This window comes from Platalea leucorodia, assembly GCF_965183815.1.
Source record: "Platalea leucorodia genome assembly, chromosome: 3".
In the NCBI taxonomy this organism is placed as follows: domain Eukaryota; kingdom Metazoa; phylum Chordata; class Aves; order Pelecaniformes; family Threskiornithidae; genus Platalea; species Platalea leucorodia.
In genome coordinates, this window is record NC_138825.1 from 1,467,664 (window position 1) to 1,486,277 (window position 18,614).

General features: G+C 44.3%; 1 protein-coding gene across 14 annotated transcripts in view; it reads right to left on the reverse strand.

Annotated features, from left to right (window-relative positions):
* Nucleotides 1–637: 637 nt before the first annotated feature.
* The window catches only part of BUB1 (BUB1 mitotic checkpoint serine/threonine kinase), a gene marked incomplete at its 3' end in the record, with an annotated part of 49,854 nt that continues 31,877 nt past the window's right edge, over nt 638–18,614 (reverse strand). For 11 of the 14 annotated variants that reach the window (XM_082307351.1, XM_082307350.1, XM_082307362.1 and 8 more), the window contains 2 exons: nt 18,461–18,605; nt 17,979–18,081 (listed from right to left, as the gene is read on the reverse strand). In XM_082307351.1, coding sequence (XP_082163477.1) covers nt 18,066–18,081; nt 18,461–18,605 — 161 coding nt within the window. Of the gene's footprint in view, nt 834–1,257; nt 1,365–1,602; nt 1,781–1,873; nt 2,032–2,232; nt 2,395–3,743; nt 3,860–4,483; nt 4,625–4,919; nt 5,144–5,660; nt 5,740–6,311; nt 6,493–7,174; nt 7,257–7,644; nt 7,736–8,237; nt 8,334–9,348; nt 9,487–10,002; nt 10,056–10,935; nt 11,271–11,619; nt 11,781–12,842; nt 13,034–13,137; nt 13,191–14,591; nt 14,699–14,962; nt 15,004–15,999; nt 16,197–16,571; nt 16,717–16,794; nt 16,855–17,108; nt 18,082–18,460; nt 18,606–18,614 lie in introns of those variants that run through there. The other 3 variants (XM_082307354.1, XM_082307356.1, XM_082307349.1) reach the window with 2 other exon arrangements.

Consider the following 18,614-nt stretch of genomic DNA (forward strand, 5'->3'; position numbering starts at 1 on the left):
GACCTCTAGAAAACTTGTCCTCCTTACACCTACCGACCACGGGTTTCCCCTGGCCAGGTGTAGGCGGCTACCCGAGTTCGGGCTCTTACGTGCCATTTCACTTCAGTTGCTGTCGTCGCTCCTCTTGGAAGAGGTGCCGGAGTCCTCCGCGATGGTCGGGTCTCAGCCTGGAATCACGTTCCCATTCCCAACACCTCGCTCCTCCCCACAGGCTCTGTTCCCTGTTCTTCATAGCGGGAGTCCGAACTCAGCATTGACCTTGCTTTCAGGACAGAGCAGCCGAATTCCCAGGAATTCCCAGAAAGGTGACGGATTCAACGGGCTTTTTCAAAAACCCCAGGAGAGGCTGAAAGCAATTACTTTGCCTGTACACTACTTTTCACCAGCTCTTTTTCCCCTTAGAAATACACAATATTATGACAACTGTCTACAGTCTCCAGCACGCCCATGCCTCCCAAACCAGACAAGTTAAATTAACAAGTAATTTTAGTGTAATTTTTTTCCACAAAAGCATGGAAAGATGCAAGTTATCATTCCTGAAGTTAACCCCAAAAACATTTATTTTCAGAACAAGTTATTACAAAAAGATTTCACAGCAGTAAAATGCCAGTCCTCAGTAACTGTGCAAACTAAATGCTTATTTCCGTGACCGTTTGTGTTCTATAAGCAACACAACAAGTCTGTTCCGAAGGAACTTTATTTCCTTTGCGTACGACTTGCAAAATAAGTCCTTCAGCTTTTTGCGCAAAACTCCCAGGGAAGGCAGGCTGTGGCAACTGGGGATGTTTAGCATGCTCTCAAAGAACTCTTTCCACAGGTCAGCGTTGGCAAGCCTGCAAAGGGAAAAATAAGGAGTAAAAAAATCTACATTCAAGCTGTTAAAATACTATTTCCCGTATTTACGCCGCTCCCTCCCCAGTCAGAGGCCGGAGCAACCGCAGGCATCGCTGTAACACGAGCGGGCTGCTTAGCGAACCAGCGGGATTTTTCCTCGTTGGCTGCTGTTTCCTCCGCCCAGGCGGCGAGCGGCCGAGGACGCCGTGCAATTCGCCACGTGCACTGCTGAAACCCTTCCTGCCCTTAAGTCAGTGAATTCTCGGAAGCAGTTGCCATGCGCTGAACCCAGCTTTTAGGGTACCAAGAAGTGCGCGTAAGCACCGCTGAAAGCTGTGGCAGAAACGAACTTCAAACAAACCCGGTACTAACGGTGCATCTTTCTAGACAAGGGAAGATTTTGAACAGATTTTTGACACCAACCTTCTGAAGGCTCCCTCAGGCTTCCAGATACCGTTGTCATTCTTCACTTGCATGTAGGTACCAAAGAGCATGCAGTAGATCGTTGCTGCAATGCCAAAGTAGTCTGTCTAAACAAAGCATAAACAAGTTTCATACTAAAAATGGATTCAGACCACTAAAAATCAGCTGAAAAACACTCTGTGGAGCCAACAGGGCAGGCTCGGTAAGAAGAGGGTTCAGGACTGTGTTTTTAAAGCAACAAGCTACAACTCCAGTGCAAAAGTCTAATATTTCTATGCTCCAGTTATTCACCCCAGCTGCATGCAGTAAGCTCCAAAGGTTCAGGCTGTCTATGCAATCTCATACCTGGTAGTTCCACGGTTTCTGCGTCAGCATTTCAATACACTGAAACCCAGATGTTTCACACTTTGCAGTAAATGCTGTTCCTTCAGGAAAGAGCTTCATGTCTATACTCTGGCCCAAGTCAATGAGCGTCAAGCCATGGGAGAGACCATCTATGTCACACGTATCGTTGTCCAGAAACCTTCAACCATGACGAGAAGAAGTGATCACGTAAGTATCAAGGCTACGGTATCATGATATGCTGGCATCTCAGGTAGCAAAGGGCAATACTTGCCTTTCTCCAAGTATGAAATTGTCGGGTTTAATGTCACCATGAATGATTTTGCAGCTGTGGAGCTCTTCCACCATATAAAGAATTTTTACAGCAAAGTAGATTACAAGTGCTTGAGGCATCACCTTTTCAGGAAGCTTTTTGTAAATGTTTATGGCATTCTGTAAACAGAAAGATAGCAAAGAACCATCAGCTACACAGAAACAACTTGATATGGACTACAGGTCCACGTTGATAAACACGGAATATGTTCACAGTAAAGGTCCATGAAGTGGAGAGTGGAGGAGACATCTGAATATTGTAATATAATAGCACTCCAGAAAGAATCTAGATGTTCCAGAGCATAAGCTGGTTACACTTACTAGCAATGTTCCATAGTTGTAGAGCTCACCAACCAAAATGCTTCCATTTTGAAAGAAATGAGCAGAATAGAAGTGGATGTAGAGATGGCGTATACTTGGATTGAGCCTTTCTACCAGTTGTGTTGCTATATAGAACTCCCAAGGGTTGGCAGGCTTCTGGACCTGTAACCAAAAAGTTGATTTACTAGGAAAATATATTAGCATTAAAGCAGAAGTTCTTCTCAGGTTGGGTTTTTTTGTTTTTTAACGGCAGACTAGGCGTTTTTCCTCTTGACCAAATAAAATACTTGTATCTACAGTAATTAATCTCAGGTCGATACACTCAATGATTAACCCTCTTGAATCAAGACTTCAATTACACGCCACAATTCCGTTCTGGCTTATATTCTCTTTTGTGCTATTTAAAATATCAGTCTTTCTGCAACATTGGTGGTTCTGCTGGCCATTTTGTGTAAGAGAGAAGACTTTTGAGATCAAAACAGGAAAACCCTTCTGATTCTTTCCCCTGCTATTTCCCCTCCTACATTGAATACCTGATGCTCAAAAAAAAAAAAACAACCTTAAGTCACCTTTACATACTAGCAGGCTCTCAGTTAAGGTGCTACGCTAAAAAGATTTTTGCTGAAGGATTAAATATTGCAGAAGAGATCCACAAAAAGATTCCAAAGGAAGGAAAAGACCCGATGCGGAGAGGCTAAGGGGGTGTGTGTGCGTCAGCTCGATCGCATGACTGGGTCTCAGCCAGGCTGCGGTCACTGCGCGCGCGCGCTCTCAGCCAGCAGCAGATGCAGGACCTCGTACAACCAACCCTCCTGGGCTAAGCTGACCTCACAGTTGCACAGACTTTCCGTTTGGCAGCGGTTCTGATGTAAACATGCTATCATCTGTTGCTCATTCCTGCCCTGAAGCAGCCTGGAATAAGACAGGGCAGAGCAGAGAGGGAACTGCTCAATCTACAATTGCCATCGAGACAAGCGTGTTTATTAATAAAACCGTACCAGAGAGGTATCACCCAGCAAAGGCTACGGAACAGCCAGCCGCCACCAAACAGGCTGGCTGCACAAAGTGCAAAAATGCTTGCGGGAAGCGAGCGGGCACAAATCTGGAACAAAGAAAGCAGTCCTTTCGGTGCGACCTAGTAGCAAGAGCAATTTTATCATCAATCCACACATATTTTCGTTTGCTGTGAACTAAGAGCACTTGCACAAGCAGCTGCCTTTGTCCAGCTGAGAAAGATAGCCTGGCTGTAATTCTCACTCCTTAGGATACGGGCGACTACTTTATAAAGAAAAGATGAAGAGGCAAGTCGAGTCAAGAGGATAAATAACTTCCCGTGTAGAATGAATCAGACACCATGGCATTCAATCTGAAGAAAGCTTTGAGGACAGACCAATACGCTTTACTTCTTATTTATAAATAAGAAAACTCAGCAGAATCCACACAGAGTAGGTGTCATTACTGTAAGACTCCAGGATTTTCCAGCAGAGCTGTTCTGAATCAACGCTACTTACCTTGAATATTACTTTCTGGTTGTTTCTTGGGTTACTTGCATCCAGAATGGAAGCCTGATAGACTTGAGCAAAAGCTCCCTCTCCAACCAAGCAGTCCACGTGGAATGAGCTGGAACCTTTAAGAGATTAACAACATTAAGGTCTGCTTACAAACTTCACAGAAGAGACATTGCCACTCAGAGAAGGAAAAAAAAGAAAAAAGAAAAAGCACCAGCCACATACAAGTTCTTGCTTTAACTCTAATGCTAGTCTTTCTCTACAGGTCTCTTCTTGCTAGCCAGCCTTTCCACAGAGGAGAGCCTGTACTCACTCTTGAAAACAAGAGTGCTGCAAAGTGCCACATACTAAAAACCAGTGTTTCTATTTTAGTCTGACTCCCTGGAAGTAATCAAATTCCAAAGTGCCTTCCTTAAAAAGTAAACACTAATGTTTAAGTCATACAAGTGTGTTGCAATTACTGTCATACAGATTTTGTTGACACAGGACTGCTGCTGTTTTATACAAACTTTGAGGGCTGCGTCACAGATTACTAGGAGAGGGAAACTGGGAAAATATCCTACTCAGAACGCCTAATCAAAAATGCTTATGCTGCAAGAGACAAACAAAAAACCCAGGTCTAATTTCAAATCCGAGGTTTAGATCTGGAAGCTATCTGGATTAGAATTAGAAAAGTACTTCAGAGGTTCCCAGAAAAACGTCAAGAAATGCTTTAAAAGTGAAATCTTTGAAGTAGCTCTTACCCAGTGGGAGTTCAGCCTTCAGTTTGATGGCTGGAAGAGTACATTTCCATTCAAAGTAGTTGGCATAGGTGTGGAGTGGTTTAGGAAGCTCTGATAAGAATTTGCAAATCAATTCCTTATCCCAAGGGTTCTCAACAAGGACTTCATGGAAAGAAGAAAAATACTTAAGCTATAAGAAAAGTGTCATTTCAAAGAGGTAACACAAGCTTATACTTGAATGAGTATCACTGATTAAAAAAACCAACCAACCAACCAAAAACCAACACAAAAATCAAAGAGGGCAAGTTAAGTATTCCTCAATTTTGACAATCCAGCTTTTATACCTACGTCTTTCCTGTTAAAGTTGCCCAGAAAGACATGTTTCTGAAGTATTTGCTGCAAGAACATGACACTGCTCTGGTCTTGGTGGAAGAAAACTGTAGGCAATGCTCTGTACCTGCAGCTCTAACACTCCGGGCTGTCCTGTCCTGCCCAGCTCCAGGTGGCTTTTCATGGGAAATTTTGTCCACCCCAACAGACGAGGAATATTCAGTTCTGCTCGTGGCAGTCTGCTCATGTAATCTTTGAGAAGCAGCTGTGGCAATTCCTTGAATTCCATTTCCTTGTTTCAAGATATTTCCTTGAAGCTCTCCTTGTTCTGCAATGTGTTCAAGAGCAGGGCTACATATTTAAAACAAAATATTATTAATTGACAGTACTGCCATGGTATTTTTGCATCTTCAGTAAGCAAAAATGTGTCAAATGTCCACACTTGCAACTTTGGCCATAACCAACATTAAGATGAATAAAATGGACATTTCTTAAGTAAATAAGATCTGGTCATATCATGCTACCCATAGTCTAATAACTTTCAAGTTCATTGGCCAACAAGTTCAGCCAATATTGAACAGAAAGCCATAGTTTTACATACACAGCCATTAAAATTTTCTGGATGGTTAACTTTTAATTTAAACGTGTCAGAAAACTTAAATCATAGGAGCATTATCACCATACCCAGCTTCATTTAACTCCGCAAAGTGCTGAGATGTATGCTAAGCAGAGTCAGTCTGCCACAAATAGGTCAGCTCTAGATTACTTGGAAAACTTGAATCTAGAGCAGCACAGCAGACCTGCCTGCTGTGGCATAGATTTGCCTGGGCTCTCAAGCCTCGAAAAATCTCAGCAAGTCGTGACGTACCTTAGCTTCTTGGATTTTGTCTGCTTGTGCTGTTCTTCAGAAAACTCCAGATCCATTTGTGGCAAGTCATCCTCACGGGCTGAACAGAGGGAGTAGCAACAACAGCAAATGTTTATTTTCCCCAAAGGCAAGCACGTTGAGAGTATTCTTACCAAGACAAGAAGGTTAAGTCACACTGCAGCTGTGAAAGTTGCTAAGCTATCACAAGAGCTAGAACCGAACAAACCTATTTCTAAATATATATAAGGAAAGACAACAGCTTGATTTCTTTAGGGAGCGTGTTCCAAGACTAAAGAGGGGCAGACAAGCATAAAGGTGCCCCCAGAAGAAGGTGGTGCTGGGACTTCGTCAATTTTTTGACTATTTACAACCCTTTGGTACAGTTCAGAACAGCAGTTCTACAGCACAAAGTCTCTCTTGTCCCTTGCCACCTTCTCTTATTCCCCCAATTAAAAATTCTCGGAAAGCTGCTGTGCTGGCCAGCCCATGCTCCCGGCTGCTGTTCCGCAAGGAGTTTGTATTCAGAAGTGGCAGCAGTGGGAGCCATACCCACGCACTATTTGGCAAGGCCTGCCAGGTAACCAGAGCACAGGAATGGAGTTACGCAGTACTGAATTAGATGCTCTCGACCTGAAGTACTCATTATTTTACCTTTGTCCTCCAAAGGCTGTCGCGGATGTGCCGACAGGTAATTAAATGGTGTTGATACAAGCTGGGCAGCTCGTGCAAAGTCTCTTGTGTTGTTTGGACTGGGAGCTAATGTTTTATTACTACTCTGTACATTCCACACCGTACAATCATCCCCCAAGAACTCCGGTGTCCCTGTTTCTTCCTAGGCGGGAAAAAAAAAAAAAAAAAAAAAAAAAAAAATTTAAAACCAAGCCGTCGAAACGATCCTGCCAGCGCTGCACTGTAACCTGCTAGCAGCCTCTGCACGCAGTTCCAATAATGGTGAGTCTGCCGGTGTCAACTTACAACATTAGAAAAATAAAGGAATGGCAATATAACCTAAATCACAGGTTTACATCGTTTTGTATCAGCCCTGAATGTTGGCAATAATCGATATCACAGCAAAACGCTAGACAACAAAAGATTGCCATAAGAGTCTGAAAAAGCCTGTCTCATTACTCAGTGATCACTTGTATCACCAAGCAGCCTGAAGTTTTATGCATCTCCTTGGCTATGAAAACTGTTAGGTGGTTATTAGAACATGAAGTGTCTCTTGCTCCCTGTCCTTCCTCCCCCAAACAGATGCCAAATCCACACATCAGCTGCAGTGGGATTTGTTCTACAGATAGAGGTCTCCACTTTTAAGCTCCTAGAAGTTTTCTGAAAATTAACAACTGAAAAAGTCCATCCCATTGGCAGGAAAAGGGAAAGGGCATCTAGGCTTCAGGTAGGTATCATTCATCAGAATGTTGCAGGGTTGGGATAGATACAACCATCTCTCATATCCCCTATAACTACGTAACCTGTTTTCAAGGCTAATTCTTGCAATAAGACCAAACACTCACTTCTGTACCCGCTGTACAGTCAGTCAAGGGACGTTCTCCAATAGTTCTGGGCTCTTCTGGCTTGCTTTTATGCTGCGGGATCCTGACAAAACAGGTAGTTTAGAATAGCTTTTCGCAAGAAACTTTCCCAGGCAGACTGATCATAAAGACTTGCTCATTTTAATTTTTTTTTTTTTCTTAAAGAATCCCACTTGCAGGTACTTAGAGAACAAGCAGTAGCTCAAAGAAACAAGCTATCCATAGTTATCCAGAAAATTAAGCATCTCGAGCACACTGTCCAAACAGGAAAGTTGTACAATTTCACAGAGAAGCAACTACCGCTTTCTCATGCCACTTCCACACAGCTGCCAGCGACCGTATTCAAGCCAATCCTGATACTGCAAATACAGTCACAGCAAAATTATATAGAATAGAATCAAACCTATATGCAACTCTTTAATAAACTCAGCTGTTACTTTTTCCCGCCTTACCCGCTGTTTTCTTTTTCATTCTCGTCTTCAAAGATAGAAAATGCAGGCATGACAGGGGCAACAACATTAGCTTTCAGACTTCCATCAGGCTCTTAAAAAGAAAAAATAAGCAATATTATCTTCACCCAATGAAGATTCTATAAACAGTCGCATTTTCACCCCTAACCAGGCAACTGATGGTCATGGCTACATCCAGCTAGACCAGGAGCACCCTCAGAACTGCCACTCAGTTCATCTCTCCTATAAGCTCTTGGAAATGGGGAAGATTTTTCCATCTCAAAAGCAAGACTGGCCAGGTACAGAAGCTTTCTTGGCTGCATCTGACCAGTTGGGAAATATCTCTGTGCTGATTCTTGTAAGCCACTGCTGCTGCCTGGTTTTCAGACAATTTTAACTGTTAGGATAAGGTGCCTCTGCTGTTCTCAGACTGTGCATCAACATTTAGAACCTGTCAGTAAATTAAATTCATTATCAGGAAAGAAGCGGCTTCTTTACACCTAATCAAACAACTGCTTATCTTATTATTATGAGGACTGGTGGGAGGGGTAAACAGGAGCGAAATATCATGGACTGAAAAAATAAGCAGTACTTACCACTTTTTCTGCAAAAGACTTCAAATGGTTCCTCGCTTTCTTCAAGAGGTGATGGTTCGGGCAAGATGGGTGTTTGAAACATATCCATGAGAAATCCTAAAAAAAGAAATAAAAACCACAAGAATATCACCCCCAGTAAAAGAAAAGACGCTTTCAGAGCTTCTTCCATTGTGTAGTAGTCGAATTAAATGCCAATTAATTATTATCATTTGTCAAATGCCAATAACCCATTATGCCTTCATATTGCATTTAAACACTCCAGATAACTGAACAAACACAGGAAGATCCGACTTGGCCAACACATATTTGTTGGCGCCATGGCCTTTTTTTTTTTTTATTTCCCCTTCTCCAAGATGAGATTTTGACTTGTCCTAAAGGAGCAAATTATCCTTTATCTTCTTAGATATTTGGAAGACTAATGACTATCATGAGCTTTTTTTAAAGTTATTATTATTTTTACAGATATATATTCAGCTGCAGCAGTTTGCTACATGGTAGCAGTTAACAGGTTTACTATTGAAACAGAACATGGCAGAAGAGTACAGAAGGGATAAAACAGTATCAGGATATTATTACTCCATGTCTGACATCAGAAATACAAATGCAATTTCCCTTTTAGGATTTTGAAAAAGCAATGTTGAGAATTGACCATGTCCATCAAATAATAATAAAGACCTTTTGCATAAGTCACCCTTGTTTCAGCTTCGGGGGAAGCTCAACAGAGCTGACTTATTAACTTCCTAACGTTCTTCCACATTAGTCCGTTGTAGGTCACCATCTCGGGAACAGGAGTCCCTGACAGTACTGGCAAGAGCAGCCCAGAGAACATGCTGCCCAAGGAAGCCTGGCAGGTGTACCACCAGTGACTTACCCAGGGGTTTATAGGATGCGGCTGCTGGGACATTATTAAAGCACCTATTTCTGGTCAAAAGCTCTGGGTCATCCAGCCAATCGCAAAAGAAGAGTACCAATTTAACTTTATTTTCCTCTTTGATTGAATGGTGCACATGCCCATTGCTAGATACCCTCCTTGTGTATTCGGCGCCACTAAAATTACCAGGCAAGATCCCATGCACTCCAGTGAAAGTAGCATGTTATTCCAGATGCTTACCCAACGCTTCCTTCGTATGAACCGTAGGTGAAGGTTGCACTTTGAACGGTGTCGCCTGCATTGCTCCTCCCAGCGAGGTGTTTGGGGTAGCTTGAGAAGCATTGCCAGAAGCAAAGGAAGAATTTCCAACTCTAGATGCTAGAAAGGAGAACAGCGAGATCATTTCTGAAGTAGCCTGGGGAATGTTTATTAACATTTCAGCAGCTAGCAAAATGTTAGTAAGAGAAGTAAACAAGATGAGTAGCAGAATGACAACCCAGAATTTTGGGAGAGCAGATTTTGGCTTGTTCAGAGATCTGCTTGGCAGGTTCCCAAGGGAGACTGCCCTGAAGGGCAAGAGGGACCTTGGGCAGCTGGGTGGCCTCCGAGGACTCCGTCTCCAATTCACAGGAATGATCCATTCTGACACAGCAAGTCAAGCAGGCAGGAAGCCAGCAAGGACAAACAGCGAACTCCCGACTGAGCTCAAACAAAAAGGAATTGCACAGAAGGTGGGAACAGGGACTGGCTACATGGAAGGGATATAGAGACATTGCCCAAACATGCAGGGGTGGAGCTCGGAAAGTCAAAACGCTTAGCTAGGGTTGGAACTAGCAGCCACATGTAACAGTTATAGCAATAGCATCAGTCTTTTATCAAAACTTGGCTTATTACCTTCTTTCACGTCCACAGAAGTAGTTAGTTCAGTGGATCTCTTGTTAGGGTGCCTTCAAAGGAAAGATTAAGAACATGAGCTTGAAATAAAAGCCATTATTTAAATTCCAGCTTCAGTTCAGGACTTAGCAGTACTGCACTCTAAGCGGTTAAGGAGGCCTTTCCCAGTCTAAAACAAAGGAAACATCCCAGACAGACAGCAATTAGTGATCCTGTTTTTCCCCCCATGAATGCCTGTTTTTAGTCACACAAATGAAGTAAGTAAGAGATCCTTTACAACATTTGAGAGACTGCCCCCAGAAGGTTTCTCAGACAGTTGCTATAGGTACAAAACCTGAAAGGCAGCAGAGTCCTTTAAAAAGGTTAAAATGCTGGCACTAAATACTCTCCTCGGATACAGTTTGCCACAATATGAGTGAATGACAACGGGTTCCATTTCCTCTCGTTGGCCAAGCCTACGCAGCCACGCTTGCTTTGCCAACCTACGTTTCTCCCTCTGCCCCTCAATTTTGTTTCCCGTACTAGCCAAGTCACACAAGCAAGAGTGCAGAAGACAAATACAAGCACTTTTTTTTTTTCCTCTGGAGACCTTTGTGGCCAAGTCGTAACATACGGGATCTACATGAACTAAGCATATCCTGTTGTTTATTTCAGGCATGCCAGGGACAGCAATGCCCAATAATTACTTCAGTTACACAGCAAATTTCCTCTTAGTTATTACAACTAAAACACAGGGTTAAAGGAATTAAAAACTGAAGTGAGGACTGACAGTTATATAAGTTTGATATTGGTTTCCACAGGCTACTTCAGATTTTTTTTCAGAAGAGGGAGAAAAAGACTTTTTTTTTTTTTTAATTAATTAATTCTCAGCTGAAGCGTAGATACGGAAGACGTCAGAATTTGCAGAGCAAGAATTATCCTGTTTATACGTACTGTTCTCCAGTGCTCCAATTAAGAGCTGAGTCAGGATGTGCCCTTTCCCGAGCCGAAACATTATAGAACGGAGGCTGTAGGAAACTGTTCTGGAGTTCTCCAAGCTCTAGCTGACTTTTGACTGCATCCTTCTTATATGTTACTTCCCACAGGGAGGTTGATGTCATCCGGCGGCCAACAGGTTTCACTGACTGCAGTGTAAGAGCAGTGGATGATAAAGCACTTGATCGAGGCTGGTCTGGCACCAGACCTCGGGCGTTTTGCAGATCTGACTTTTGACAAGGTGCCATCCAGTTCTGCTGTAGAGCTGCGCTGGGCGTCACGCGTGGATGCACCTTTAGAGATGAGAAATGTTCTTTTATGTTCAACCCCCCCCCCAAATATAGCCATTGCCATTTTCCCTTTTATTTCTGCATAACTAAAACAGTTTTTCATGCATAAGAGAACTTTCATATGCAACTAAAACTAAATAGCGGAGAAGCAAAAACAAACTTTTGGGTTTAACAATTAAAATATATTTCGTCAAGCATTGAAAGTTACGCCAGGTATCTCTACTAATCAAGAATTGCAGTCTTGACTTCCAGATTTGGTTAGCGAACTGTTCTGGTTGCCATCTAAAGCATGGTTAAATTCTGCGAGGTGAGTTGACGAAGACATCTCCTGCTGATCATAGTACATACTTACCACTGTTTTATTTGCTTCAGCTGACGTTGTGGATGCTGGTTCCAGTCTAGTTTCCTCAAAGCTTTTGGTGAGCTGGGTGAGCTGCTCCAGCCGCTGCTGCAGGGCTTGCAGTTCAAGGACAGCTGACTCTTTTTTCCTTATGGAGTCTCTCTCTTCTTCTTCTAAGGATAATACAATGATATTAAGCGAAACAGTCAATCAGTATCCAAATGAGTTGCTCAACACAGCCATTACAAGCTGCTTGAATTTAAAATGCAGATATCTATAGTCTGTGTAACTGCAGGACAACACTCAGCTCTGGAGGCGTAAGTTTGGGAGATGTAGATGACACCGTGTCTAACCTCTCAGTCCTGATCCCTCAAGGGAGGGCTACATAACACTGCCCCAGCACTGGCCCGGCAACCAGCAGCAGCCCTAATAATTCCTGCTGGGAATTCTCATATATTACAACTGGATTTAAAAAAAAAAAAAAAAAAAAATCCAGATTCAAACACTGTTTTAAAAAATACATTAGCATCTTTCCTCCCACTGAATCTCTCCCTGTTCCACTGACTACAATTTATCCATGTCTTCCTTTACCAAATGAGATAATTACTTCTTTTGTCCAGCAACATCCCCCAGCAACTTTTTTTTCCCCTCCTATAAATGGTCAGACACAGAACTCGCTTCTGAGCAGCTGCTCTTTACTTGCACTTGGTTTTGCTTCTCTAAGACCCTATTTGTCTATTTGAAAGTCCACCTACTTTTGCTCCAGAATTCCATCATTTAGCAAACAAAGGTATTACTTCTAATTAGAAACTTTGCCTTGAGTCCACCCCAGCGACAAGCATGCCATCGCTGACTATACAAGGGGCATCCCACAGCTGCATTTGCCAAGAAGGCCAAGTGAAGACCGAGTGTCACTCTTTGCCGCAGCACGCAGTACTGCAAAGAGCTGCTCACGCTTTCCTCCCGTTCCCTCAGAAGAAACACCACTCTCTATGAAAATCTAGGTTTGAAAAGACAAACCCAAAGGATAAGCTTAAATATGTCAGTCATTTGGCATGTTACTCGATGCTTCCAAGCTCACCCCACCCTGTTTCTGTACGGGGATGCTAACTTGGGCTTTGAGACAGTTTTCAGGCTTCAGTAGAGAGGCTGAAAAGAAATGAATGCAGCCAAGCACCAGTTTTCCAACAATATGAGAATGTTTCTGAAATAGCTAGATGGAAAGAGAAGAATACCCCATTCTTGCTGTCTTCTGAGGCGCTCGTATTTCTTGAAGTATCTCTTGGCTCTTAGCTCCTCAAATGAAAGTTCCGAGCCTTCGCATATGAGCAGCTTTTTATCGTACATTGCAACCTGCTCACATTCAGCAACAGTAGACGACGACTTAGGAAGAACTTCAGATTTGGAGATGTACGTAACGTACTTTCTGTGAGGAAAAACGAGAAAAGGCTCTATTCAAGTTTATTGGATTTATTCTGGGAGCATGTTAATGTTCCCGCAGTGTGACTTCAAAAAAAACCAAATACTTACACTTCTTCTCTTCCACCAGAAGAACAGGACTGAGTACCAGCAGAATCAGGACCCTAAAGCAGGGCAGGGGAAATAAAAAAATAATAAAAAAGAAATAATTCCAATATTACAGTTAACCATCCATTTTGACAAGAACTGCAACCACAAAGCCCCTAATATTTAATTCTGATTGAAGAGATGACAATTCAGACCACGAGCGTGGCAAGAACAGATCAGAAAGAGAGCTCTACAAGTCGTCAGAGCCTGAGGAAGTTCAACTGAAGAATTAGCCACATCACAGTTTGCCGTCATCTCTGACAGCTTTTAGAAGACGAACTAAGAGAGACAGATGTAGTTCTAGAAACTGCAGTCCAGAAGGACACTGGAACTAGCTGAACAGGTAGTTTCTATTCCAAAACAACGGAATGCAAGTTATAGATCACTTGGGTTTGTCAAGAACAGACTGGGTAGCTCATCCAGTTTCTCTTTGACAAATTATCCAACCTCAGGGCTAAGGAACAGGCAGTGGACATAGTAAGTTTTAAGCTGTATTCCATCATCCAAGATATCTTTCGGTATTTGCAGGCAATACCAAACTGAAAGAGTCATGAGCACTGTAGAAAAGAGGACCAAGCTGAGAAAGGTTACATCAGTTTCCTACCTGCAGTCTTTAATGTCACCCCCCCCTTCACATTTCATCTGACTGTGCCAGAAAGGCTGTGAAGAATTGTAACTGGCTTTGCCAAACCTCAGAAGAACAAGAGTGCTGCGTTCTGGTACGTAGCTGAGTTACAAGAAGTCTGGTTTCTTTTTTTGTTGTTTTATTGTGGGGAAGGGGGTGAAGGAAGATGACTACGGGGTGACAGAATTTGGACTGCGAAGGTAACTCAAGGTCTCCACGAAGTGTGACCAGAACCTCAGCTGGAACTGTTAGCGACTGACCTGGCAAGCTACAGAGGGGCTCGTGAACCGCGATAAAGCCATCTCCTAGGCATTTCCCCGCTCAACAGACCGACTTCTACAAGAAGCCACCATCCCACTGAGGACCAGCCTAGAAACTTCTCTTCTTCCTCTGGCATTATCTTTTATTCATTTTTAAAGAGGGTATTTAAGAAGTAACCTGAATTCCACAAAAATTCAGTGTAGGCAATTTTCAAGAAGCACGACTGGCGCAGAATCTATCGATAACATTATTCCTCCAAAGAGTGCTAACCAGCTGGATGGATCACTCCTTGCCTGTGATTCTGGAAACGCGTCAAGTGACTAAAAAGCGTGTCCCAATGCTTCCCAACTGAGATATTTTCACAAAGATGTGATGCTTACAGCATAAAAACATCAGTAACATTTTTGAGATACATCAGATATAATTAGCCTATTTTATCTTTCTTATTCAGGCAAGCTCATCAATCTAAACTGTATGTGAGGGCTCCACATTTTCCCCACAATGTTTAAGTCACTTATTAATCGTCATTTACCTGATTTTTGCAAGTGTACACTGGGTCATTAAGACTTGAAACACCTTTTCGAGGAGCCATTTGATTTGCAGCATGCGAAGTTTGAAGTGGTTTTATAACAGCAGCACCTGGGACAGATAATACAGGTTTGCATTAATGAGTAGAAATTATTTTCTCATTTATGAATTTCCATTAACTTTAAGCATTGGAAAACTAATACCCTGTTTTGAATACACTCCCCCTTAAGAATTTTAAATATGCCCGGGGGGAATAAAAAAAAAATAATCAGTTTTTACAGGAAACTTATTTTCTTCAGCAACAACACTCACTGATTGAGGGAAAAGATTCATTTAATTGAGCTACAGCTCACAGGCAGATATCTTTAGCCTCACCTTGCAAAGGAGGATTCCGAGGATCATAATTCTGCAGGCAGCTAAATTGCAAGAAATGTCAGTTATTATCATTAAGTCAACTGGTCCCTCATTCCCCCCCCCTCCCCCCAGGAACCTTTGATTTCCTTGTACGGTCATCACGCCGTGAAACGTAACGCTAAAAAACTCAGGTTAGTTACAGGACACTTATTACTGTAGATAGACATATCCTGTTAGCTTCACATTTGCAAAAATAAAAAAGCCTGCAATAGGCAGCAGCATATGGAAACTGGGCTCTTGTTTTATCATCACGATAAGCACCAACTCTAGCGCTTCCTACAGCGAAATGCCTAATTCCAACAGGCACCCACTCTTAGCTAAGGACTGTGCGATAAGCCCAAGAAACTGGATATAGACATTGTTGTCAACATATCCCCAAGGTGGGCTAAAAAAAAGCAGCTCAGATCAGGAACTGACATCTGATTTCACTACAGTTCCAGCCTTGGCCACACACCAAAATCAAAGAGGGTCCGAATCAAGCAGCAGCTGAGGTATGCATTCAACTGGTGGTGTCGATAGAAGCACAGACAGCTACAGGGTGAGCTACAGCCAATTAACTCACTCTGGAAAGCATCCAGATGTCCCTAACTTGAAAAGCCAGGTGTCATTAGAGTGGGCAACTTGCTTCAGCTTCCAAGTAACGAAGCTCACGCACCGTATTTCCAAGGTAGGCTGCCTGAAGCAGGCCAGGCTATGCACCTTTAGAGTTTGGATCTACTTAACAGAGACTAGACAGGAAATTAATCAGTTAAGGGATTTTCTTTCTGGACGCTGCTTCACTGAAGACACTCTGGTACAGCTTTCCTCAACACAACCTCCAAAACACCAAACAAATATTGAACAGCAAAAAAAGTATTGTTAAGCTTATATCTGCCTTTCACAAAAATAATCGTTGGTCTACCTCTGCTACAGCACAGGGCATACGCACACAAGAGAAAAAAAAAATTACCCGTACGCTATCTGAACAGCTCGACAAGTAAAAGACGCGTCAGAATTACCCATACAGCTGTTGCAAGTTCTCTCGTGGCTGTGCCTGGTTCTGAAGTCCTTTCTGAAGGACAGCTCCTGCACACTGCACATTGCCTTCATTCACAAGCTGCTGAGCCCAAGCAACGTAGAAGTCAGATGCCTTTGCACCAATTCCCTGTCCATACAGGTAGTCAAAATACTGGCAAGGAGAAGTGATGAACTCCGCCTGCATAAGAGAAAGATGCATAAGTCATAAGCACTTTCGAAAACACCCAAGGAAGCTGGAGGCAAAAAAACCAATAACAATTTCTTAGTTACCATCATAGGAAAGCATTATTTTCTAAAGATAAAACCAATTGGTAGGTAAGATACCTCTCACAAGCTAAACAGCTTAATAACACAGCTTTGAAAACACATGGTATCCTTCAGCAAGACTGCAAAGTTCTGAGGGCTCCCACTGAGAGCGATACATCCGAATTCCGTGCCCCATCCCTGAGGGCTCCTTTTCCTCCCACAGCTCTTTGCAGTCACAGAGCTACAGAATGGTGGGACAACTTCGATTTTTTAGGATAGCTTAATTCCCAGAAAAGCATATACCTACCAGCCTAATGCAGTAGTTAACAAATCTTGGATCTTGGTGGTACCTCTTGTCACTTAGGAACATCTTCACAAGCTGCTCCAGGAGATTGGGCAAGCGGTTTTGTTTTTCGTGAAGGGGAAGACATCCTTCTATCCACTGCACGTACCTGAAACACACTCAAGCAAGTTACAAGCCTGCCGTGCCTCACCAGCGACACTAACATCCCAGCCGCAGGCATGCTGACCTGTCCCAGGGCTCCAGCGGGTCAGTCCCTTGGTAGCTCCGTATCTGAGCCTCGTAGTTCCTGCAAGACAAAGGGCAGGTCAGGCTGGGCCAGGGGCAGAGCGCCACGGCCCTGCCCGGGGTGTGTGGGGGGGAAGGCCCGGGCAGCGCCCGGGCTCAGGGCTCACCGCTCACCGCTCCCCTGCCCCGCCGGGGCAAAGGCCGAGGCCTGCGCCCCTCCCTCTCCCCTCGGCACCCCCGGCCCCGCTCGAGCACCCGCCGCCCTGCCCTAAGGCTCCCCCCGCACAGGCCCGGGCGGCCCGGGAGCCCCCTCACCTCACGGCCGCCTCCATCGCTCGCCCGGCTCCAACCGCCGCCGCCGATTCAAACAGCCCGCTTCGCCCTCCCATTGGCCGCCCCGCTCCGCCAATCGTGCCCGCTTCCGCCGGGAGGCCACGCCTCCTGTCTCATCCCATTGGGTGGCCGCGGCCACGCCCCTTTGCGCGGGGCGGTGCCGGGAGCTGCTCCCGCCGTCCCTCACAGGCCGGGCAGGGGCGGCGGGGAAATATATAAAATATGTAAAAATATGTAAAAATATATAAAACAATAAACGCACCCCGGGCCCGGAGAGCTCAGACCGCCTCCTCTATAAATACACATCACCCTGGAAGTCGGGAGGAGGCCACGGTTCTCTGTTCCCATTAACAGCCCACAAGGGGAACGTACCCTGCATCGCGCCCCACCGCCTCCCATCATTAACTCTGCGATAACCGGTCATTTTTTCAGACTGCTGGATTTAATGTACTGAAGAGCTGTTTAATTCAGCTTACATTGGTCCATATACGCATATAAAAGTGCGGAAATACAAGATTCCAGTTACAAGAAGTCGGTATTTCATAACATACTGAATACAGCACCATGACGCGCCTGGGACAGTCAGACACACCAGCCCTCCCTCTGCTTTCCCGCCAGGGCACTCCCAGTTTTAACATTTCTACGAGACTTTACATGAGATAAAGCTCCTTTGCGTGACGAAGCCGTCGCCAGCATCGGCTGCCCCTTCCGCTGCGTGATCCAGGCGTGAGCGCGGTGGCTGAAGCCAGCTCGAGAGCCGGGCAGCGGGGAACGAGCTCCTCCTGGGCGCCTGCCGCGGGCTGCCCCCGTTACGCAGCACTCTCCGAGGTCAGGTCGCCGGGTACAGCAGCGGCAGGGGACAAGTTTAAGATCTCTTCAAATGAAGGGCCTTCGTCCTCAAGGGGTATCTCTGCCTCAAACATACGCTGGAGCAGAGCGTCAACCGTCCTGTACCCTGCGGGTGGCCAGAAGAAATAAAGTCACTGTAAGCATCCATTCCTGGTCCTCAGCAGAAGTTAGGAAGTGGCTACCTTAAGGCAGCTCTTACTCAAAGGCTGCTCCCCATGTTTTACACCAAACAGGCAAGAAAACAGATGCCCCAAACGATGTTCCCTGATATTTTACCCCATGTACTTCCCTGTGAGCACTTGTAAAGGATAAGACCATTATTTTAAGATTTTAAGCACTTCTATTCCCACATCTCCTTCAGTGGGCTTTGTGATCCCAGTCAGCTGCCACGCCGAGAAGCACAAGACTGGGGAACTGCTAAGGTACAGCAAGAAAGCCAGAAGAAAAAGTAAGCATTAAGCTGGAGGAAAGGAGCACATAGTCACCCCGTGATCCAAGCCAGGAGGCATGCAGAGTGCACACAGGAAGGAGAAAAGCAGAAAAACAGATTTCTTGGCCACAGCAGGACCTCAGCCACCAAGACAGCGTCTTCACAGACTGGCTGCTGAAGACAGGCATGCACAGGAGGGCCTAGGTAGG